The 25,681-nt window shown below is 39.2% G+C and overlaps 1 protein-coding gene across 1 annotated transcript in view; it reads left to right on the forward strand.

Annotated features, from left to right (window-relative positions):
• MYO3A (myosin IIIA) overlaps nucleotides 1-25,681 on the forward strand; it is a 116,881-nt gene that overhangs the window by 11,271 nt on the left and 79,929 nt on the right. The window contains exons 3-4 of the mRNA XM_054191533.1: nucleotides 13,163-13,267; nucleotides 15,330-15,429. Of these exons, the coding sequence (XP_054047508.1) occupies nucleotides 13,163-13,267; nucleotides 15,330-15,429 (205 nt within the window). The remainder of the gene's footprint in view (nucleotides 1-13,162; nucleotides 13,268-15,329; nucleotides 15,430-25,681) is intronic.

Below are 25,681 nucleotides of genomic sequence, written 5' to 3' on the forward strand. Positions count from 1 at the left end.
GAGTGTAATTAATGCCCAGATCTTGTGTGACTAATAGTTTTGGATCGTTCACTGACCTACTATACATGGAAGAGTTTCTGATCATGTTGCTTTTTCGACATCGCATGTAATTCTAATATATGGTGTAGTTCACTGAAGTGCATCTCTCTTTTATTTTTTTTAAAAAGAAGAAATCCTCTTTCTGTTATATAATGTCCTATCTATGAAGTACAGTTATGCATCTAAAGAAATATCAGTCTCAGCAGGTTCAGTTGCATTGGGGAAGGGAGATTTTTTTCAGCTGGGGAGTTGAGATACTGGCAGTATAATTCTAGGTTGCAGAGTGGTTTGCTACAAAAGAGGAGCAACCACTATCCAAGGTAAGATCTAGGTATTGGTATTTTTAAAAAATTGAGGCAAAAATAGCCAGAAGCCTTCTAGAATCAGGACAACCATAACAATGTATTATGAAATTCAGATCCCTTTTCTGCCTCCACACACACACAAAGGCAGAGATCTATCATCCAAATATTTCTGCTGCTGCTGTGTGGCTTAACATGTGTGAGGCTTCAGCTGTTTGAGAGGTGGGAGACTGGGTGATGTAAAACATGAAAAGAGACCAGAAACTAAAAAAAAAAAAAAACTCAAAATGAACTGCCTCCCCCCAACCCCTCCCCAACCAACCGAGAGAGATTTTTTTACACTTGTTTCAAATTTTGCAGTAGGTGACAATATATTTACTTTTCTCATTAATTTTGATTTTTATGAGCTCTGTAGGAGACTGATAAGTTCTGTGTGCTAGGTAGGTAGATCAATATTTTTAAAAAATCTGCTTATCTAGATAATCTTTCTTGCCAAGGGCTGCAGTGCCTTTACCTCAGTTGCATGTCCCAGTCCTGTAACATGTATGGGCCAGGGGACGGTATGGCTCTTGCAGTGAGAATGTTCTGTCACCCCCACATAGGTAACACAGGACACTTCGCGAGATACCGCTCCTTTTGTGCATCCAGGCATAGACTATTGCTTCAGAATGCTTTTTGTGACAAAACAGGCTGGGCATGGAAAAGAAAAGCTCAGTGCACGGCCGGTAGTTCTGTCCTTGTCTCTTGCTGAGCTTTCCAGCGCCATCTAAGAGTCCTGATGGCCGGCAGTAAAGCATTTTTCTCTCCATTAGCTTGATCTCTTTCCTTTCTCAGCTAATGGTGTTGTCACTCTTCGTGGCACCTCTCAGCGCGTGGAAGAGGGAGAGAGGAGCTGCTGTCAGTGTTGCGAAGCAGCTAATGCTTGTTCTTGATGTGGAAAGACGTTTGGCTGAAAAAATCTGCAGCCTCAGAGCCCACAGCCTGCAGGAAGGCGCAGAGCCTGAGGAGATGCTGATCCTGAGGTCACCTTTGGGATGTTGCATGGTGGGAGTGACTTAGATGAGTGTATCTAAATTTTAGCAGGCAATCTCATGTCATTGAAGCTGTTGGGACTTAAATTGTTGAACTCCCTTTGAATGAAGATTTTCTCTTTAAAAAAACAGTACAGTTGTAAGGAATGGGTAGAAGTATGGAAACTGATTGCTGTGGTAGGTTTGGCAAGAGAGGGAAAATCCAAATTCAGTGACATGCCTTTTTCTGCAAGGCTTCTCTGAGTAACAGGCGCTGGCTGGAGTGAGTCCCACAGGAATCTGTGTGAACACCTAGAAGCAGGACCCAATGGTCTCATTTTGGTTTTCAAAGAGATGAGCCTACCTGAGATAAACCAGAGACATCACTGTATCGGTTACTTCTCTTTTACATGAAATAGAGGATGTTGTGGTGAACTAATAATATGATTTATTTATTTAGGATTTTCCTTTGGCATGTTTACAGTGTGCTTTTGTTAAATACAGCAGTTACTATGTGCAGATATGTTTCCATCTAAGGGAAATAAAGACAAGTTTGTGGAGTTTAAAAAAAGCTTTGGATGGAAGTTACTCTGTATAATGGAATATATAATAAGAGTTACAGTAAGAAAGCAGATATGCACCTTTTTTGATATGGGAGATTTACTATAAAACAATAATCTTCCAGGAAATAAGCATAATGGAAAATAACTAGTCCATTGGGGTTTTATGGGGGGTGGGTGGGTGGCAGTTGTCATTTATCTAAATATTATCAGATATTTCCAAATGACGTATATAGAAGAAAAATTAAACAATTGAAAATTGCTTTTTCGTATTTCTTAACATGGGTCATTTTTCAGTAATGTCTTTGGTTATAATTGCTCCACTCAGACTAACACTGAATATTTTGATCCATTACATGTCTGAATCCCCCTTGATTTCTCCATTTCTAATGTGTCCCTCTTTGCTTCCCAATTATAGCGATTTTTTACTCTTGAATTGTATCCTGTTTTCTCAAGATCAAAGATGTGTGGCTACAACTATCATTTGATTCTTCGAAGTTTTAGTAAATACTTGTAATTTCTCTGTGTAATGAGTATTTCATATTACATTGTGGTTTGCAGAGTCCACATCTTTTAAACAGCCGATGAGCGTATGTTACGACCCACCTTGCTGGAGAACACTGCACATACAACAAGATGATTCTGAGTAACCTCTAGCAATTTTTGCCACCATGGAGTAAAGCGAAAGCCTATAAAAAAAAACCCTTGAGTTTTACCATTCCACTATGTAATTAAATAGCATGTGAATACTCTCCAAGAATCAATCATAGAATGGTTCGGGTTGGAAGGCACCTTAAAGATCACCTAGTTCCAACCCCCCTGCCATGGGCAGGGACACCTCCCGCTAGACCAGGTTGCTCAAAGCCCCATCCAGCCTGGCCCATCCAACTTATGCCTCTCACATTCTAATGTTTAACATCACTTTGCTTTCTGTACATTTTATTTTTGATCACATCTTTACTAAAGATGTGAGGTTATTTAAAAAAAAAAAAAAGCCACCAAACCCCACATTTGCATAGCTTTTGGTTAAATCCCAGATTACCAAACCTTCAGTTTTAGTGGGGGGTGGCATCAATCGTTGTAAGAATGCTTGGGCTAAGGCTTGTCTCTTTTTGCTTCAGACACCTGAGGGTTAAATACTTAAATTCAAGTGTGCTAGACAATATAGTTTTATTGTGGTTGTTCTCAGTTTGCCTATTGGGTCCCTTTATAAAGGGAGTGACTGGAGGAGATGGACTTGGCTGTAGGGAGGGAGGTCTCGTCTCTGTTCTTTGTTGGGCAGCGGTCTGGAGGCTGCAGACGATGGGAGAGCAGTGCTACAGCAAGGAACAAGGAGCTGGGACATGCAGAAAGCAGCCAGTCAGGTGTCACTGGTGACAAAAAGAAGTTTCCTGGCCTCCAGGAAGGATGTCAGCGTTTGTTGCAGTTCAGAAGGCTGCTGACTTGGCTGAAACCAAACCCTAGAAGTAAGAAACTACCTTGCACAGATGGAGTGAGCAGGGAGAGATTGGTTTACAGTGCACTTTAATTTCAATTCTGTCTGACCTAGTCTCTCTGAGTTAATCATGCCAGTAGTTTATTTAAAGATGAAAAAAAAAAGAAGTCTTGAGTTTAGCATCCTTTTGGTTCTTACAAAATTCTCTTTAAGAATATCTTGGAATGTCCTTTGGGATGTTCATGCTGCACTAGGGTCCCATGACAGTCATGGGGTCACCATGGCTCCTTTTGTAGTCAGCAGAGAGGCAGGCAACTCCTAGAGTGGTAAAGCCGAGCTGTCCTGCAAGGAGAGGGATTGGCTTTTGGCTGAGTCTGTTTCAGCTTCACTCCTTTTGTAAAGGGAGCCTTTAGACAAGCCCCATTGTTTGGATCTGTGCTTCCCCAGCCATGCTTTCAAACTCAGTAGGGAAGATTTCTGTTGCAGTCATTTAAATTACAGTGAATTATACTAAATTATTGTCTTTGTGTAAGAACACAGACATAAAATGAATTATGTGTAGTGTGGACATGGTAGTACTTGGAACTACTGTCTGAACCCTGAATTGTGTAGAAATGATACTGCAAAAGAGGAAGGTGCTTTGAAACGTTTCCTAATTGGTGAAGAGTGAACAAAAGCACTGTCGTTCTGAGCAGGCAATAAAAGCTGTGAAGTGCTCCCTCTTACCACAGGCTGCCCTATTAGCTTAAGAGATTCTATGTGTTTTCCAGAGCTTCGGCTAAGTTTGCAGCAGTCAGTAGAAATACTTCTGTTGACAATATTGACCCCAGACTTAGGCCCTGCTTTTTCTCTCTAGCCAAGTGAATGGTTGTGCACTCTAAGTGTTATTTTTACCCCTGCTCCTTGAGTATAATAAAATGATGAATTGCACTAAGTTTTCTGTATCAAAATCTTCTGTCTTGGTAAGCTCCCTCTTGCATTTACTCAGAAAGCCTGAGTTTACTGACCAGTGCCATTCAGTTTTGTAGTTAGGTTAGCACTGATTTTGCGAAATGATCCTTCCATTTGTTTGATTTTTTAAAAAATTACAGCCGTGTTATGCTGTTGCCAGGCTGTGAAGCTATAGTTGAAGCGCTTTCAGAATTTCTGTTGTAAATACATTATCCAGTGATTTAGATCTCAGTTGCTTTACACAACACTATTCCAAATTATAGCTTGATACCACTTCAGCTTTATACTCTTTTTGGGAGACATGGACAGGTGATACATTAATTTCTTCATTATCAACTTCAGGGGCATGTAAATGTATTATAACATAAAGAATGTGAATTATGGGATGGTGTAATATGAAGTTTGCATCAGGAAGAGCTAGCAAGGGAATTCAGCTGGGCTGTGCCCAGTAAACCTTTTGTACAGCACTGTCATCTACTTGCTTTTTTTCCATTCTGGTAGAGACCAAATAATATTACAAATGTTTTAGAACAGAAAAAAACCTTCCTTTCAGGGGTTTACTTCTTTTCTTCTTGTATATGTAAGGCCTGGTGGCTTCATTCAGTTATGCTGAGTTTGAAAGAAGAAATTTAGAAAAAAACAATATTGGCATAGATGTGGCCTTTTCCATTTTGGCCACAGTGTGAAGTAGAGATATTTATGTCCTGACTGTGAAAGATAAGAGGCTGCGAAGGCCAGCATTGCATAAGATGGAACAGGCAAACTTTTCCCCAGGCTGTCTGTCTTGTCAGTGCATGCGTGTGACAAAGAAAATAAGAACTTAAAAGCCAAACTGAAAGTGAAGAAATCAGAAGCACCAAACAAACACCCGTGAGGCTGTGACTAACACAGCCCTGGAGGTGCTAGATGATGTAAGAGATCAAAATTACAAATACCACATGGTTTGTGATCACTGAAGCTAAATAAATCAGGAAAGATGTCTCTTTCAGTGATACATTTCATTAACACTAAATTGAAAGCAATCATCTTTACCTAAAAGCATAGAGCACTGCTATGGTTTCTTTTGGTTATGGGTTATCTTGTACTGTTGTTAGGAAAAATAGGAGCCACGGTGCACATCTTTCTTCCATTTGAGGTGAAATTAAAACTACGCTGCACAGACAGGAGCTGTGTATGTTGAACCACTTGGCCCATTGAAGAAACTGATTTAGTTCTCTGTAAATCTTCACAAGGACCTTCGAGTATTTGTAGTTGGCATTAGGTGCTGTCAGTGGAGTGTGCTCTTTGGTGGCAATAGTTGTGAAGACGTCACACTGTAGGCAGAGAATAGGAGTTAATCTGGTCACAGCTGACCCTGCGTGACAGCCAGGATTGTGAGACGGACAGTGCATCAAGTTCTGTCTTGGAGACAGAAGGCAAAAAGACAGTGACTCTGGAAATGGCTGTATCAGGTTGATTCTGTTCTAGTAGACAAGGTTTGTTTTGAAAAGTCGAAGATGAAAGGAAATTTGAGTGAAAAAAGGCCCCAAAAGAATTGCGTTCACTTTCCTGAGGAAAGGAAGGGTGGTGGAGCAGCAGGGTAAGGATAATGAGCTTTAGGAGAGTATGCTTCACCCAGCTTGGGGAACTGGTAGTTAGCTGTGTTTAGGAGAAAGAGTGTGAAAATGAAGGAAAGCAGGATAGTTGGCAATTATTGAAAGACATTAAACACACAATAGCAAATTAGCTCATGCAGAGAGAAGATAAAAGCACAGTAAGAGCTGAGTAAGAGTGCATCAGGGTTTGCTTCTTTTAATGTTTCAGAATGCTTTCAAATAGGAGAAACAAAAATGCACAGCTAAGGTACAGGCATTTAAGGATAAGCTCAGAAAGGCTAATGTGGAGTAGTAAAGACAAGATTACATTACTAAGAAGAAAGAGAAATGGGATAAAAGAATGTTTAATGTATGTCTTTACAAAGTGAGGAAAAATAATGACCTAGGGAAATACAGACCAGTCCGTTTAATTTTGGTACCCACAATGATTCTAGAACAGATTAATAGAAACCAGTTTAGAAATACCCAGAACCCAGTAACCCAGTAATGTGATAGAAGTGGTCAACTTAGGTTGAGCCAGAACAATCTCATCTTTAACAGGATAACCGGTGTAGTAAGGGGAAAGCAATAGATGTGACTGTGTCTTTTGTACTGATTTGGGATGGTTCCATGTGACGTTCTTGTGAGAAAAATGTGGAAATACAGAAATGTCACATAATAAAGCAGATGACCTCATTTTCGTAAAACCGCGCTCAAAGAATAGTGATCATAGTTCACTTTGGGAATAGGAGAACCTCAAGCGGGCATCAGCTTTTGTCCTGTTTCTGTTCATAAGTAACTGTGGTGGTAAGACAAAGTCCACATAGAAAGTCTGGAGTGGACACCTAGTTTGATTACAGGCACGTTGGAGGATGGCATCAGATTCACAGCTGTGCTTACAGGAGGGATTTTTTTGAATCAGAGGAAAAAAAAAAACAGTAGACACTTGCAAAATACTGCTGTCTGTAGGAAGAAGAAATGGGTCATACCTGATTAGGTAATGGGACTTCAGAAAGGGATTCTCTGCAAAGTGACGATTATTCTGTTCTGTTCAGCTTTTCCCAGCTAAGGCAAGACTTCCAAAGAAATTCTGTATGCAGTTTGGCCCAAAATTGTGTCCCAAACAGCAGTGGCAAATTGCAGGCAGTCTAAACTTAGAAAACATAGATGACTTCAAAAGGTTACAGTGACTAACTTTGTACAGCCTAGAAAAGAGAAAAATGACATACAGTGACAGTAGTCTGACAGAGATGATGTTAAATGGAGAATAATGCTCACTTATTTTCAAAGACTACTGGAGGGAAGGGCAACAATAAAACAGATTTATTGGAAGCAAAGAATAATTGGAAATGGTTGGATAGTAGGAAAAGTGCTCGATCAGGCTAGTGAAACACAAGAACAGACTACCTAGAAAGATTGGAGTCTCCCTCAGTGGGAAATTTTTAGGAGTAGGTTAGACAAATATCTGTCAAGGACCGCCTGAAAGTACCAGATCTCTACACAGTGCCAACACAGTGGCCTAAATTATTTCTTGAAGTCCCTTTTACTCCTATGTTTCTGTAGTGTTATGACAACAAAGCAGCAACAAATCAGAATCTTTTGTTCTTACAGCAGTGAGTACTAAAAGGAAGGTACAGTCAGCTCAGAGGCTGGCAGCGCTGCTGTACTGCATGCTCAGTAGAACAGGTCAGATTATTATCTATTCTAAGAACAGAAAAAACTAAAGATTAGTGCCTGAGATGCTTTTAGCATTCCTATGTGTGATAACATTAAAGCAAGATTGGACAATGGTAACTTTTTCATAACTATCTTTCGTACATGCCTGAAGTTGTGCATCTGTGATGTGCTATTCAGTCATTTATGTCTCTGCAGCCTGTAAAGACAGGGAAGGTAGTAATTGTAGTTGCCCCGCTATTTGCATCCAAGCTACTGAAATAAGATGAAAGCACCTTGACAACTGTAGAATGCAAGCAAATGTTACCTGACAACTTAGTACAGATGCATAAATCAGGAGCAACTGGATGATTAAAGGCTGTAATACCCCTAACAAAGGTGCAGCTGATAGTTTTCTTAAAAGCAAAGGTGGTACTGAATCCTTATTCAGTGGGCATCAGAATTGAGAAGAGCTGAACAGAGAGAAACGTATCAGCTGGGTCAGATGAAGAGTGAATAAGACCTGCAAAGAACACCTGCGTGACTGTGATGTGATGGCAATTTTAACTGACATTTCATGTGTTAGGATCATGCTATTTTATAAATCTATTGCTAAAGATAGCTTTGCATGCTAATAGCTCAATTACAGTAGCACAGGGTCGTGGCGGATGGGTGGGTGGAGGACTGTATGTCATCCCAATATGAGTCTTTGCCAATCATAAGGGAGGAGCCCTTCACTACCACTGGAGAAGAGTCATAAGCACCTCTTCTGATACAGCTGTGTATGGTCATCAGAGCTACAGCCCTTTCAGGCAGGTTTTCACACAGATCAAGCCTTCTATCAAATTCTTTCCTGTGGTCTGAGTATGCAAGATCTTGTTAGTCCTTTCCCCCTGTTTCTGCTGTCTAAATATCCAAACTAGGGACTAAATATTTTAAAATCCAATTATTATGAATCATACAAAATTACAGCTTGGAAGGGACCTTTGGAGGTTATTTGGTCCAGCCCCCTGCTCAAAGATGATTAACTTCAGTGTTACAGGTTTGCACAAGGTCTTTTCCGTTCAAGTTTTGAATATCTCCAAGGATGGAGATAACACAGACTTGTGCTGGGTAATCTGTTCCAGTGCTTAAATACTTTCGGTGGGAAAAGTTTTCCTTTATGTCCAGTAGAAATCAGCTATCTTGCAGCTGAGGATTGTTGCCTCTCATCCTTCGCTGTGTGCCTCTGGGAAGCGTCTGTCTCTGTCTTCTCCATGCCCTTTTAGGTAGCCCGAAGTGTTCAGTTTACCCCCCTTTTAGTTGCTTGTATTTGCAGGTAATATTTGCATTCTATCAGTGCAGGCACTGAAAATACTGCCAGTAAAGAAAATACCTGTAAATCACAAGGGAACAATAGAAGTGGTGACTAACATTAAATTGATGAAAATTGCTCAGGTACAAAGTTATCAAGATGGCATTTCTAAATAACATCCTTGTGGGAGGATCATTAATATCTTCCCTTACTAAGTCTCATAGGCTGGACATTTATAAGAGCATCTCTCTTTAAATTAAGTTTATTCAAAGCTTAAAAGAGGATTTCTATCCTTCCTTGGGAAGACGAAGCTTTTGGAGGCTTCCTAAAACCAGACTGAACAGCTTTGTTTTTGCGTGCGTTTCACATGCTGGAGTATGTGGTATCTGAGAACCAAACTGAGAAAGTCCATTCAGTTTACATCTTCTACTATTGTTCTGCCACACCTGAGCTAACAGATGCCACCACCACAGCTCCCATACCCAGTTTTCCTCCTGGGATTACTGCTTGCTTAAAATAGGTATTGTAGAACTGATAGGAACCACAAGAAATGTGCCTGTGTGTGCAAGAGAGAATGCGTGTGTATATGTGTTTTTGGGAGCATGGGAGAATTAGAATTATTACTCTCTCCTCTTAGAAGAGCCCATGTTTCATGACAGGTTGGGAGACATTTGCATTTGGTGAGTTACTTTGACCATGAGGGTAGGAAGCAGCCCTGTGGCACAGCGCAGGTAGACACGTAGCTTCTGCTGTATGTCTGTGTCCCCAGTTCTCCGTGCGTTTCTTGTTTTCTGCTTCTAGTGCTCTTCATCAGGGTATTCTGAGGAGCTTTTATTGAATGATGTGGAGTCATGACACAGACTAATTAACTATTTGGCTATGTGATTTCACAATGCTTGTAACGAAATAATAGCTACCAGCACCTCTCTTCTCTAGGTGCTTCCCTGGAAACTAGAGAGATCTTTTAAAAAAATTATCTCTGTTGTCTTCGTGATTTCTTGTCATCTAAGCATTACAGTTAGCCTAACTCAAACACAGTAACTTTGGTAAGAGGCTACACAGGTTTTACTTTGAACAGCATGCTACTGAGAAACAGCAGAGATGATAATTATAAACTGCAATATTTAACAACACCCCAGGAAACTTCCAGTGTAGCAGTACTGCTAAATAATGTTTATCCCATAATCTCTTACTGAAGGACTGCATGAGTTAAGGAAATGTGATATTTTATTTATTTTTTTTTTTATGGTTTAGGGTTTTTTCCCCCTTTAAGTTTTTATGTCATGGACTAGGTCCTGGTTAACATCCCCAGGAATAATTTATCTCCCTGTCTACTCAGATTCCCAAGCAAGCATGGTCCGGCACTGTATTGGGCAGGAGTATTGTAGTTTTCTGTAGCTTCTTGTGAGAGGGAAGAGAATAGTCTGATTCGTTATGAGAGGGACTTTTTGACGTGTTTATGATAAATTTGCATGGAACACGCCTGCAATTTGATAGCCTGAATCAGGAGAAAGAATCACCATTTGAACTTCTGTTATGTGCATGGTTACAGGGACATGTGGCAGCTTCACTTGCAAAAAATAGAGAGTAGAAATAGGAAATGAGACTGGATGCAACGTTTTACCCACGAGGACTTGTTTGACCTGTAGAAAAATAGAACAACATTAACACTAACTTGTGTCATCGTTGTCGTCATCGTCCCCCCCCTCCCACCCCACGCAGCTCAGAGCACACACATATGGTGTCTGCCATAATCTCCTTTTCTAATTGTAGTTGTATTCCAATAATCCTTTTTTCTCCTTATAGCTGCTAGCATTCTAATACTTATACTTTTTTCCCCTCTTCCTCCTATGCTGGTGGTCTCAGAAAAATACAAATTGTCTGATATAAGTACAACTCTTTGAGACAGAAGTAGCAAAAGAAAAGTTGCCCTATGTGTGCAAGAACCTGTGTCTGAGATCCTCAGCTGACCTCTGTCTAAGCAGCAGCCCTACCTTGGGCGTCAGCGGAGGATTTCCATGGTGGTGTGGGTGACTTCTGTTTTTTTTCTTCAAGACCTGCTCAGCTGACCTTTTATATACCCAGTTTAAGTTTTGGTTTGGTCTAAAATAATCGCAGTTTTAGGATCTTACTTCACCTGATATTTTAGATAAGGTTTATCTGACAATGCAGCTATTTATCTCGTAATAGGGATTTATATCTAATGGGGGGGTAGAAAAAATTTTTAAAGCAACATGTTTAATAAAGTGAAAATTAACATTGCTGACCCAGGCAGATAAATTCAGTCTTGGCTTTACTGCCTAAACATTGAAGAAGGTGATTTCTAAGGTATAGTTTCTTCCTTCTCCCATCTACAAAAAGAATATATTCCTTTCTGAGTTAGTTTTCTTTACTTTGAACAGAAAGACTAACAGATATCCAGTGTTGTAACAAAAAAAAGAATATCCATCTATAAGAAGCAAAATTTTAATACTAGATAATGAAGAAAATTAGTTTGAAAATATCATATGTGTAATTTATTTCACAATTGGTTTGTCACTTGTCAGAGACTTTCAGTGCCCTGAAATGAGAGTACATTAAATTAACCAGAATTGTCATCATCCATTTGGTTTGATTAAACATGTCAGTGATGTGACAAAGTTAAAACTATAGAGACTCTGGAAAGATAATGTCATTGTTTAAAAAAAAAAAAAAAAAAGTAACTAGAAAAAGTCAATGGAGAAGGCAGACCAATGTGGCTAAAGACAGTAAATTAAATCCTGCCTGGGAATGTGACCTGATCCAGCAAAGCGCTTAATCTCATCATTTAAGCATATGAGTTCTTCCCTCTCTAAGCATGCATATTGTCCCACTGAAGTAAGGCTGAGATTAAGTGAGTTCCAAGATTGTTGCTGTAGAGCTCGGCATCTATCAGACCAGAGCCTTCATTGACCTGATGGGGGACACATCTTGAAACAAGATTTATGTATCGAATAGTATTTGTGTAGGCGTTCATGTGGTGCACGTTCAAAGCAACCCAGGGGTTCCAAAGGTAGTCAGAAAATTATCGTTAGGTTTGGGCAAAAAGGGCTATAAAATGTTTTCTACTGTTAGGTGCAAGTCTCTTTGTAATTGCAGCACAGAAAAAATGTATAGGAATAGAAGAACAGATTAAAAATATCATATACAATAGTACCTGATGTGTGGAGTTCTGCAGTTGAAAGGTTTTGTTGATAAATTATGCCCTCGATTTGAATAGACTTCAAAATCTGTAGTCAGAAAGAATTACTCTTTTGTGCTACGTTGGTAAAATGTCTTATGTGGGTATTTATTTTCATATGAAAAGCTACTGGATGATACAGTATAAAACTTAGAATTTGTTTCACTGTTTTATTGGAAGCAGCTACTCCTTTACAGAGGCAATGGCTCTTCAATCAATGAGTATTGTTTGGTGCATTATGGGTAGTTCAAGGGCTCAAGTACCGATTTCATCTTTGTGGGTCTGTAACTGCTACAGTTAGTCACTAGCGTTACATTGTTGCTTCTTCCTGTGGAAAAATTGTACGTGATAAAAATGAACATATGCAATATTGCAGGTCTAAACAGGACAGGACAGGGGTTTGCAGGACCCTAACTGGGCTTTAGGCAGGAGAAAGGATTGTCCAGAGTGGATCATGGCTCTGCATCTCGAGCAAGAAGCTGACAGGGCTGATGCTACAAGGGCTATAATTAGTCTTACACCTGTGGCCCACCTTGTTTCGGTGGGAGATGAGACCTTTCTTTCCGTGTTGCTTTCATCATCCATGATGCTCATCCCTTGTTTATAACATCCTTCTACACTAGGAATTAAGTGCTGCTTGGCAGAGGGCAGCTTTCCCCTTGGAAAATTTTCTTGTAGTGGGAATTCCTCTGCTGCCTGTCTTCTGATGCCTTAAATCCATTTTACGTTGTATGTAGCTTTTGTACCCGAGAATTGATGCTGAAATAATTTGTGTTGCTGGTGAGTTGCACATGATGAATATAAGAAGCAATTAGTGTGCCCTACAGAACATGCCTTCACAGCAAATTTACTGCACTATAAGCTACTTCTGTTTCAGTGAAAAGCAATCATGTATATAGGAAAACAAAGAGATAGACTGCTGTACTTGTGTTTGGGCAAGAGGAATTAAATGCAGAAAGTAGTGAAAAAAATTGGCAAAAGTGCTATGTGTGTTGTTTGTATAAATGGTAGACATAAGGACAAATTTGTGGTTTGCCGGTTTAATAGGAGCTCATTTGGCTACAAATATGAAAACTACTGAAAAGTAAAACTGGGTGGCTACTCCAACACTTCTTAATTCCTTATATTCCCCTGATGTTTTGCAGCTGTGCAATGGTGGATCTGTGACTGATCTTGTGAAAGGATTTCTGAAGAGAGGCGAAAGGATGAATGAACTTATAATTGCTTACATTTTACGCGAAGCTCTGATGGTAAGATAAGCTCACAGTGAAAGCACAGTCAATATTCAGCTCTCATTTTTTCTTTGAATGAATGAAGATCATGTCCCCACTAACATGGCTCACCATCTTACATTATAGTAGTGTTTAATGAAATCAAGGTAACATGTAACTCAAACGGTTCTTTTTGAACAAGCAAGGTAAAGAACTTTTCATCTGTTTGTTTCATTATTAAGAGAATGAAAATAGATTTCTGACCATCGATTCCTTTCCTTAGTAAATACAGTTCTGCATCAAAATCACTTTTCTTTTGAGACATAGCAGAAATACACCCAAAATACTGTTCAACTTCTTATGTCTGGATACAAAATATTTTTATAGCAAAACGATCAACAGATCTAGTGAATTGAAACACCGCTACAAGAAATATCTTTCTTGCTAATCAGGATCAAGTGTTTTTACTTTTCATTTTCTTTTAACTAGAATTTGTCTTTCTGCAGTGGAATTTAGGCCTTTGCAGTTTTCTTTGAGTTTGTAGTCTAAAGATGTAATATATAATGCTGTGTTATAGTGCTTTTTTTCTGCTTTTATCTTTAAATTTCTCTTTGATATAAAGTGGGGCAATTAAACATAAAAAAAGTTCTCTACAAGATTTTCAGTAGCATTAGATGGGTAATCACAGGATCCTCAATACATCATGCCACTCCTAGATTTACCAATCCCTTATTCTTTTCTTTTTCCGACCTCACTATAGACTTGAGAAACATAGAAACCATCATGTAGCCTTTTCATGCTTTTATGTGAGCCAGAAGAATTGTAACAGCACAACAGAATCATCACCTTCCATAAAAAAAACAAGAGACAAAGAAAGTCCCTCCTGAGTATATACCTTCCCCTGTCCCTGATTAACTTAGGACAGTCTGATCCATGATGAGGAAGACCAAAGTGCTCTGGACTTCTCTATGGAGGTTTTATTTGCTTTATGGGAATCCCAGGCTGCTCATTCAGGCGTTGAAGTTAGATGACCGAAAGTCATCTTTGAGAATAACAGACTAAACTGGAATCAGTCTTGACTATTGGGAAAAGTATGAAGAAATGCAGGAAAAATATTTCTACAAATTATCTGTCAAAGAAACCCTCCATTAGGAAGCAGGAAAATAAAACCGAGATTGGTTTTGGGGAAACACAGAGGGAGGCCATCTGATTAGCAGTGAGTGCTCCTACCATATAGGCAGGATGTATGAAAATCATAGAATCACAGAATGGTTTGGGTTGGAAGGGACCTTAAAGATCATCCAGTTCCAACCCCCCTGCCATGGGCAGGGACACCTCCCACTAGACCAGGCTACTCAAAGCCCCATCCAGTCTGGCCTTGAACACTTCCAGGGATGGGGCATCCACAGCTTCTCTGGGCAACCTGTTCCAGTGCCGCCCTCATAGTGAAAAATTTCTTCCTGATGTCTAATCTAAATCTTCCCTCTTCCAGTTTGAAGCCATTACCCCTTGTCCTATCACTACATGCCCTTATAAAAAGTCCCTCCCCATCTTTCCTGTAGGCCCCCTTCAGATACTGAAAGGCTGCAGTAAGGTCTCCCTGGAGCCTTCTCTTCTCCAGGCTGAACAACCCCAACTGTCTCAGCCTGTCCTCATAGGAGATGTGCTCCAGCCCTCGGATCATCTTTGTGGCCCTCCTCTGGACCTGCTCCAACGGGTCCATGTCTTCTTGTGCTGAGGACTCCAAAGCTGGAAGCAGTACTCCAGGTTGGGTCTCACAAGAGTGGAGTGGAGGGACAGAATCACCTCCCTCGACCCATTTCAGCACCAATATACTGAAGTCTTGTCCTGGGAAAGCATGTGACAATACTTTAATTAACACCAGCTATGCTTGCACCTCCCTAAATGTCAATAAAAATATCTATTCTTTCTGATGTGCCAAGTGTTTTTGCGGTAAGAATGACAATTCTGTGGTTTTGGATTAAAAAAAAAATCTATTTTAAGTTTCTTCATACTTTTCTGTTACCTTTTTGTTTCTGCAAATGTAATACAGAGAATAAAGCTGTTAGTAAAACGTCCATGTTTATATCTCACGTTCCAGGGACTTCAGCATTTGCATGAAAACAAAACTATCCACCGTGATATTAAGGGAAATAATATCCTTTTGACCACTGAAGGAGGAGTCAAGCTTGTGGATTTTGGTATGTTGTGTTTACTTATATATACAAGCAGTGTTGTACATCTGAAGCATGGAAAATAAAATAGAGGAAACAAATCAGAAAAGATGAATTATATTAACCTTTTATTAAGATTTTGAGTTTTTCATTAAAAATCACTTGGATAACCAAAGTTACTTTTTAACTTGATAGAAATGAAGTATTCACAGGCTCAGTGTTTTTACAACTTTAGGTTTTCCAGCCATTTTGCTAGTGCTGTTAAGATAGCATGGGTAATGAGTAGAAGTTATAATACGGTGTAAGTGCCAAATGCTTTAGGGCAACACAGTAAGAGAAGTGGCAAACCAAGTTAACAGGGTATAAAATCAGGTTGGTGTTTAGTTCCTCCAGGACCATGTGCTGGCTCAGTGAAATTAAGGGCTGATAGGCAAAAGCTTCATGTTGTATGTGAAAGGACTTAGCACTTACTAGATATTGTGAAGAATGGGAGAGCTCCACCTCAGTCATGTATACTCAGTAGTTTGACTTGAAACGAAACAAGACATACTACCTGAAGGCAGTAGAGAGGGAGATATTATGTAGGTAATCCCCACTTTCCAAAGTCTGGGAATACTAACAGATTACTTTTGGCAAGTCTTAACCTAAGACTTGGCAATAAATGGAAAGGGTCTGTTAGGCATAAAGTGATTCTTGAATGCTGGCATCTGGTTTTACCACCAGAAGGCAAAAGAGGAGACATTGGTAAGTGGGTGCAACCTGTTATTTATCAGCTGTACCATAGTGATTTTCCTTAAAAGTGTATTGACAGTTGTTTTATTTAAGGCAGGTATAAAAATTTGCAATAGTTGCTATTATGAACAGTTATCCTCTGGTAGCACACTGTCTTCTAATGTTTAAATTCAATTTATCAGTCACTACTCATAGCATATCAGCAGTAAATATCAAGATTCCATTCCACAGATGGAAAATCTTAATTTTTTCTTTACCCTCATATTTTGTTAATGAGATTTATTCAATTAATACATAACAATTGTTTTAACTAATCATGAAATTTTAAATCCCATTAGTGTTGTGTCTTCCTGCCAGTAGATCATATTTATGCAACTCTCATTACTTCACACACAAAGACCCCACAACTCTTAGGGTTACTAATTCTTCTGAAAATTCATGTGTTTATATTAATTATTTATTCCTCAGATAAAATCTTCAGTTGAAAAGTCTTCAGACTTCCTAAATTATCTGCCATACACTTACCTGTGTTTTCTGCTAGTCTGGAAGTTTAATGTGAGGCAAAATCAATATTTTTACCCACAGGTTTTTAATATGTTGTTAATACTAATTTTTTTAAGGTGCTGAAGGCAATTAGAGCTGTGGAGGATCGATGCTTCTGAAAATTAATTCGCTTATGCAGATGTCAAAACATACAAGCTGTAGGGATGAGGACCTGAATTCTTTATTCCCCAGTTACTGCAGTCTACTGCTAAGGCCGTAATTGAAAAATAATCTTAAAATCTTGTGGGAAAAATTGTGATGCCAAAGCACAGATGAGAACGTGCACAAGAAACAAACATACATGTACACGCATTTATGGGGGTTGAAGAGGGGCTTAATAATATCTGCAGTCCTTCCTCTCAAAGGAATATAAGAACCTCACCTTAACTTAAGAAAAGATAGAAATTCTCTCTTGCTTCTCCCCCCTGCAAACCAATCTGAAGCCAATAATGAGTAGTTTCAAATGGGAAAAATTTATGCAGTCTTCATAAAATCATCATGGAAGACATACCATTCATCTTTCAGGCTGATATTTAAGGCTATTTGGCTAGGATTTGGGAGATTTGTGTCTTCTACTTAAGAGGATTTAAACCCACGTTAATCAGATTCCAAGAGTATTTTTTAGCCAGGAATGTGAGTTGATCAAAATCTCCCATGTTGACACTGCTACAGACTGTTGTACGTAAACATTTATTGGATCAGGGACTGAAACTCATCCTTTTACTATGTAAGCCTGTGAATCTGCTGGCTACAGAATGAGATAGACACGCAGGCACAATCTCCTTTTCTCCCAGTAAATACTCAGTGGAAGCAAAATTTTTGTTTTAGGTTGAACCAAATATTACATGGGGCCAAATAAACAAACAAAACCAACTCAAATAATCATACGGCCCTTTCTAGCGTGCACACAGCTTTTCCATTGTGGAGAGGGGAGCAGAGACAGCGGTCCTTTCTTGCACAGCAGTGCTGACTTTCCAGAAGCTTTGTTTTGTGACACAGTTTATACACATTGCCTTATGGTGGTTGTGTCATAGGCATTTAGGTATGCTGTGACCATAGTTTCTGAACACTGCGCAGTCTGTAATGGATGACCTTCACTCTTATGAGGAAGTAAATTACTATAATTCCCAGTTAACAGCTGGGGACCTGAAACTTTGAGAGATTGAGTTGCTTGAGGTGACACGGAAAGCGCATGGAAAAGCTTTCCCAAAATCCAGGTTAACAGTCTGAGCTGTTCGCCTTTCGCAGAGGTATTGATAGTTAAAGAGATGAGAGAGACTGTGAAAGAATACCGTGGTAGTACCTCACCCAGATTCCTTTGAAGAGTGAAATTTTTGCTTTCCTGCAAAATTCTGCTGTAATAATTGCTTAATCATCTGAGTAATATTCTCCTGTGTAATAAATACCCAATCCCAGTTGATAGATTAATGATCAAATCAAGTAAATAAGTTTATAACACCTCCACAACAATGCTACTGGAGCTCAATTCCTTATCAAGGAACTGCCGGATAGCAGTTTTAGTTTAAACTGTCCAAGCCACAAGAATTTTTAAATACTGTTACGGGGGAAGCATCCTCTTTCTTCACATCCATCCGGTATGATAATTTAGATCAGCAGAGATAAATAAAATCATTCTTTTTTACTACAGATAATGCGGAGCAGCCAAGGGGACCTAGTCTACGCACATCCCATGATCACAGATTCAGTCCCTGAATTCATTAAACTTCTAGATATGTTAAAAATCCATATTTTCCTTGTAAGAGAAGAAGGTTGACTGAAGGCAGTTTTGCTACCTGAACATTTGTGGAAATTAGCTGTTAAGCTGTTCTGGTAGAAGACCTTTGGGGAAGGGTGTTACACCTGAGAATCGCAGCAATTATGCTCCAAGCAAGGAGCATCCTCTACCGCATCAATACAAATAATAAATAGCTGCACTATATTCTGGTGTGGCTGCTATATTTTCAGTATAGGATAGAGATTTGGTAGAAAAACATACATTTACGTTAAAGTTCCCTTAAAGTTACATTGAATTCCCTGCAGCACTTTAAAGGGTGACAGCTATATAATACATTGTATAAAAAGAATTAGAGGCAAGCAAGGTATGAACCAAATTCCCTTTTTATAAATAATCTTAATTATATTCACAGTTGCTGATTAGTGTTCTAGGAAGGAAATCTTTTACATCTGTTTTCTCAGATTCCTGGTTGTATGCAGTGGATTGGTGTTAGAGAGACAGATTTCAAAAGAAATTTTAAGCACTGAAGGTGAAGAAAAGCACCTAATAAAATTTAAAAAAACTTCTAGCATGTAAATCCATATTAATTTAATGCTAAATACCTTGTGAAAGTCTTGTGACAAATTTATCTGCAGCCTTTACTGCCTAAATATCTTTCAGTGTCTGACCTTGTTTCATCAGTTAAAAAACTGGCCTGAAGTCACTTGCACACATAGCACACCTCATCTGTAATAAAAATTCATATATTCATCTGCATCTTACAATGTGTAACCATCTGCTTATGCTGACAAATACTTGCTTCTTTGAATAGTCCCTCTCAATTCAATTACTTTTCCTGAAATCAGGATGCTGCATGGGGCCTTTCACTATTAAATAATGTTAGTCTAAGACATAATTCCTGTTTGGAAATTCTGAGATGTCAAATAATGTGTTGTTCCAGAACATGAGAAAAGGAACTTATCTGTATTATTATTGTTATTATTCTAGCTTTGGTCTGAAAAAGACCAAGTGACATTTCATTTTGAAAGATCTGACATGTTTCTGAAATCCCCTACCATTGCAGCGAGGCTGGCAGCTTGAAAGCCAGAGATTTTCACGCTTATGTGTTACTGAAAGAAGAGGATCCTAGAGGACACAACTCCCTATCAGCAAACTAGACAGGTTGCTGACGTGCGGAGAGTCATGGAGGAAAGAACCATTTTTCCACTAAAAGTTTTGAAACATCTGCAGTCACGTGGCAAATGATTCTTTTTAGCTAAAAAGAGGAGAGTGTAATGCTGATGGAAAATTCCTCTTCAGCTGTGTTTTTGAGGGTTGACCTTGTAGGTTGATAGTCTTGAACAAGAGCACAGGTAGCTCATACTTCTATGGGACTGCTGAAGCCTGCTGTCACAGCCTAGAAATATCTCAGGATAAGCAGCTGTTGCCTTGGAAATGTCCAGAAAAAATGTAAGTATAAATTGTACTCCACCACTTAGGCAAAAGCATAGTTTTCCAGCAGCGCTGTTCCTTGATGAAGGCCACATCCTTCTATGCATCAAATGAAAACATACTTTCATACCACATATAGTAAGGCTGTTGATGTTATTACCATGAAAGGTCATTGGGGAAAAAAAAAAAAGTCAGACATTTAGATGGATATTAGAAATACTCAAGTTCCCATAATGAAAACAAGATGTTGGAGGACTCATTAAATCTTTGGAATTCAAGCCTATTTCTAACTACAAGAGATCCTGTGATTCCCCCCAGTTTCCCTAGTACTGTCACTGTGGGAAAGGGGATATTGAAAAGGATTGGCACTGTCTATTTTCAGTTTCTTCTTAGGCATTTCATTAATGGCATCTAAAACTCTCCATCATTAGAGCCTTTGGATAAGCAATACATAGGAAAGATCTAAGGTTTTTTTATGGGTAAAACAGGTTCCAGTGGAAGATATGGAAAGAAGGTAATGCAATCTCACTGCTGCAGGCAGATGGTGGAAAATTAGAAGCTGTTCTGCATGCACTTAATAGAATAATGACTTCAAGGGTTCCTCAGTACTGTGGATAAAGAGATCGCATACTTAAAACATGTATTATAACATTAATGGAGTATATAGTGAAGATAAGGTAATTTTTGTACTTAAAAACATGCTTAGTTTGCATTTTTCTGCCTTTTTTTTGTTTCAAATGTCGGAAGTATTGGTTTTAAAAGTTGCATGTGAATATTGTCTTGACATTCCAAATGCAATTTTAGATAACATACTTTGCATGTATCTAGCACAGTTTTATAGTAGATGTATAGTAGCCTGAGTCAACTAGAGATTTAACCTGAGTATGACTCATTGGGGAAAAAAAGGATTGGGGGAGAGAATACTGTGTTGCTTTATTTAGACATACTGAAAGCTGACATTACTTTGTTTAATACTTGAACTATTTCTGCTATGTAGTTTGGAAACTGCAGGTAGACAGAGGTCAGCTTTTGTGTTTGGAATGTAATAGGGTTATTATTTTGTTGTGGAGAGAATGATCGTTCTTCTTTTAAAGCTATTTGAAGTCATCCAAAGTTAAGAGCCAAGGAGATCTGAATGCTGCCATTTCTGGATGGCCTTCTTATTATTGCAAATTGCAACTTGGTGAAACAGGTCAATTGTAAGACACTCTTTTTGGTAGTGTATTTTTATATTGACCCTATTTTTACTTTAAAATGTATACATAATTTAGGTAATACTAAGTGAAAGCATTAAGTTCATTTCATAATTCAGTTGGGTTCATAAAGTAAATTTTTGGGGAATTTTTCGCTAGAAAGAGCTTGCAGTAATTCTGCCAGCGTTCTCTGTTGTGACTGAGTAGTGGTGCGCTACTTCTTCCTTACAAATTATGGAATGCTAGTAATGCTTTACCACTAGTAGTGATCAGTAACAATTGATCAATGTAAGTTAGAATGCATAGGTGTTTTTTTCGTGTTTTATTGTATGATATTCGTGCCTATTGTGTTACAGAAATACAGGCCAAAATGTTTACAATTCTGTGACTATACTATACGGGTTGAGTTTTTGAAGTGTAGATGAGCCAGCAGCTGCTATAATGACAAAGCAAGAGCCATAAAATCAGTTACAGTATACAGCATGTCCAAAATAATAGAGACAATCTCAAAGTAATTAATAGTCCATGGTAAAACTCCATCTTAATAGTTCCATGTGCTTAATTGCTCATCTCTCCTGTTTTTCTGATGCATGAGGGAGCTTTCTGCTGCTCTTGTGGGGAAAGCATCTGAAATCTTGGGTCAGAGGTTGGGGGGAACCACAGCACTGAGCTTCATCCTTTCATCGTGACACCTCACCAACTCTCTTGCGTTCCCTTGCTGTGACGCAGTGCTGTGGCCTCCCCCTACCACGAACAGGCTTGGTAGGTGCAGTCCGTTGACCGATCACAGATGAGTCTAGCAAGCCTTGTGTGGCAGATGGCATTGCAGAGGCAGAGAAGGCTCACAGGACTGTGCTGCAAATGCACGCAGTCCAGGTCGGGCTGCAATGGATTGGGAGTCTAGAGCCACCTTGTGCTCAGTGAGTAGGCTGAGAAGCCAGTTGTGAGTGATCCAAGTTCGAGTACTGGGGGGGCATTTTGGGGAAGGACACTTTAATCTCTGTCCCTTTTAATATATATCATGGTTCTCAGCCTCATATATCCTGCTGACATTGAAGAGGAGCTCAGCATGACCTTGAGTAGTTTTCCAAACTTTTGTAGATTACTTATTCTGGAGTAGTCAGAATATCTATTGCACCTCTTTCCTCTTGCCCTGCATTAGCTATAAATGCTGTCTGAATCATTCTGCAAAAATGAAACAATTAATTAAAATAATTTAATTTGAAAGTATTCAAAAATAAAATAATTTTCTTTCTGCCCTTAGCTTACTTTGAGCAATGAATCATAGCAAGACTTGTATTTGCGTTAGTCATTCTAGCATGCATCCATAATAAAGCTGTCTGCTTCACTGATTCAGATCAAAACCAGACTATTATTGTGTTGTCATTTCTGCATACCATATAGCATGACATTCACATGTTGCTTCTAAAAAGCATTTACTAGGGGACTGTGGCAGAAGCCAATAAAAGTAAAAGACTTTGAAGAAAGCTTTCTTCGTGAGCAGCTTGTCAAACTGCTTTGAATCCAATCAAAGTAATAATTCCAAATTTTTCAAACCAGGGTTAGCAAGGATAAGATGGATTGTATTGACTTGAGCTGTGGAACATTTTCATTGTTGAATGTTTAATTCTTTGTTGAAGGCTTAGTCCTTAAAAACTTATTTTATGGGCCATGTGTGAATGAAAACCTTTGTGCTGTTCACTAACAACAAAAAGAAATCATGTGGCCAAATGCTGTATCCAGGATAAGCCGTTCACTTGGTCTTTCAAATATTTTCTTCTACTAATTCACATAAAGATGTCACTGATGGCTTAAACATTAAAGAAGCTTGACACAGAAAGCTTGTGTCATATGCCAGAGACACAAGAAGCGAGAAAATAGCCCATTCTGGCCAGCAAAAAAACCTCATGGTTTTCTCATGGGTCACAAAATAGTCATCTCTTAAGGTTATTAGAAACATTCTGGTCTTACCTGCGTATACTAAACCCTATACATTTTTACCTGAAAGTTGAACCCAGTGATTCGTTTGTACTGAAGTATTCCAGTCCTTAGGTCTTTTAAATACTCTGTCCCATCAGCATAGATGTTGCCAGTAACCCAGATAATCCTAACAGGAAAACCTCCAGGGTTTTCCCAGCCATACAGGGAAAAAAGTCCTTTTTCAGTCTCAAAACTGGCAGTCAGTTTGAAATGGAAGCATTGAAGGCAACATCTAAGGAGAAGGACTTTCCTCACCAGCATACTTCACCAGATTGTGTATAGCTGCACAAATCCCTGAGGCTCCAGAGAAGACTAGCTCTCCTATCTAAATACATCTGGCCAATTGTGCATCAGGAAGACAAATGTTCCTGTGCATCCCTTTCAGGAAACCAGCTGAAGCCCTGAAGCATGAGATTTGATTAGAATCATTGGCCTCGTGCCACAGTGAACTGTCGGGAGCTTGTGGAGGGCAGCCCGTGGTCGCCTGCCCTACTGGGGGCCATGGAGAAAGGGTGCAGTCTGAAACGTAGACTAAGGGAAGGCAGAGTATGCTGCCACGCTATCCTGCATAATCTCCTGTAACACGAAGGTTCCTGGATTTCTTGAAGAAAGAAGCTGTATTAAAATTTTTTGTTTAAAAAAGATTATATATCTCATGGATGTAGTGAACGTTCTGCTTTTTTTTGGTCACTGTTTGCTATTTTATTATCAGTATGTACCTTGTAATGATTCTCTATCTGATGTAGGATTTTAATTTTATTCCTTATATGCCTATAAATGCCTTTTCTTTGTCTTTAATTCTTGTGTTGAGTTTACAGTGAAAGCCACTGGACTTAATTTCCGTTTGTATCACTATATTTTTTAGTACATATTAGCTTTTTTATCCCCCTTTTACTCCATGCCTCCTGGTTTTGCAGTAAACACCATGGATTTTTCATCTCCCAGGCAGTTCATATACATGGTCTTTTGGATACTAAGCTTTTGATCTTTCTACACTTGTAAAGGGCTGTTTGGTTATCTTTTGGCTATGCCCTATTTCAGTTAAAGATTTGCATCTACAGTGCAAATGTGTTTTCCTGAGTGTTTGGGAAAGTCTAGATTAAAACACTATGTGCATTAAAATTACATAAAGACAGGGTATGTGGTGATAAAGGACATGGGTAAGGCTGTAGCATTCAATGTCGTCTTTGCCATGGTCTTCACTTGTAAGACTGGCCTTCAGGAATTCCAGACCCCTGAGACCAGTGGGAAAGTCTGGAGCAAGGAAAACTTACCCTCGGTAGAGGAGGATCAGGTTAGGGAGCATTTAAACGAATTGGACACACACAAGTCCATGGGACCTGGTGGGATCCACCCAAGAGTGCTGAGGGAGCTGGCCAATGTCATAGCAAAGGCCACTGTTGATAATCTCTGGAAGGTTTTGGAGACTGGAGAGGTTCCTGATGACTGGAAGAAAGCTATTGTCACTCCTATCTTCAAGAAGGGCAAGAAGAAGGACTTGGAGAACTTCAAGCTGTTCAGCCCCACTTTGATCCCTGGGAAGGTGGTGGAGCATGTAATCCTGGAAATCATTTCCAAACATGTGAAGGACAAAAAAGTGATTTGAAATAGGCAGCGTGGGTTTATGAAAAGGAAGCTATGCTTCATCATAACCTAACGTAACCTTTCAACATAAAATGCTGCTGAAAATTCTAGTTTTTGGCTCCTCATTTCAACTTTGCTTCCTATTTCTTTATTTCCATCGTATTGGTCAGAACCCAATTTTAGTTCTAGGTTTAATTTGAGTGCTTATCAGTGAGCAGAAGTTCTCAAGCATGCTTTTCTGTCAACAGCTCGCCCAAGGAAACAGTATTGCCTCTGTGCACTTTTCATTTAGAAGTTTGCTTTTGATGTGAGTTGATAGTCTATAAGGAATTCTGAGTATTGACATTGTTTCAAAAAGGTTCTGAAATGTTTCTTGTATAGTCATCAAACCAACCACTTGTGTCCTTATGCCCTGTTAGTAACATTTTCTATTGAATATCTTTATGCTTTCTATCCATGTTATGTAATTAAACCTGGGAGAAGCTCTCTGATCTCCCCTTACAGTCTTGGTGGGGATGCCACATACTTGCAATACAGTTGCATGTGGTTACGCACCTGGCGTGTTGTGACATTTGCTATTTGAACTATCAGAATTTCTTTCCCTGTTGTCTTTTGTCATTATGGGTTATGACGGAATTATGTGTATTATTTTTTTAGCATTTTTAAATGCATTTCAGCTGATCTGTCTGAAAATATCCTGTCTAGATATGTATCATTACACAAATACAACTTGAAAGAAGGAAAAAAAGAAGCGAGACAGTGTCAAAGGTAACAGCAGTTACAGAGGAGTTGAGTTATGACCCCCCCCATTGTTGCATGGGAAGTAGCTACTTCCCTGTTTGCATCTTGTCAAGAATGATGGCAGCTTCTCAAAGCTAAGCTTAGAGTGCTAAAAGAAAACCTTAAACCATTAGGACTTGTTGCCTCCAGATCTAGTAAAACGGTAGAGTTGAGTGATTTATGAGGGACTGCCCTCAAACCATTGGACAGAGAGACAAGGAAGGAGAAGCCACTTTTTGCACCAAACAGCGTGGAACAAGAATGCCAAAACATATGTACCAGTGGGCTTAAGGGGAATGCA

This window comes from Rissa tridactyla, chromosome 2, assembly GCF_028500815.1.
Source record: "Rissa tridactyla isolate bRisTri1 chromosome 2, bRisTri1.patW.cur.20221130, whole genome shotgun sequence".
NCBI classification, from domain to species: domain Eukaryota; kingdom Metazoa; phylum Chordata; class Aves; order Charadriiformes; family Laridae; genus Rissa; species Rissa tridactyla.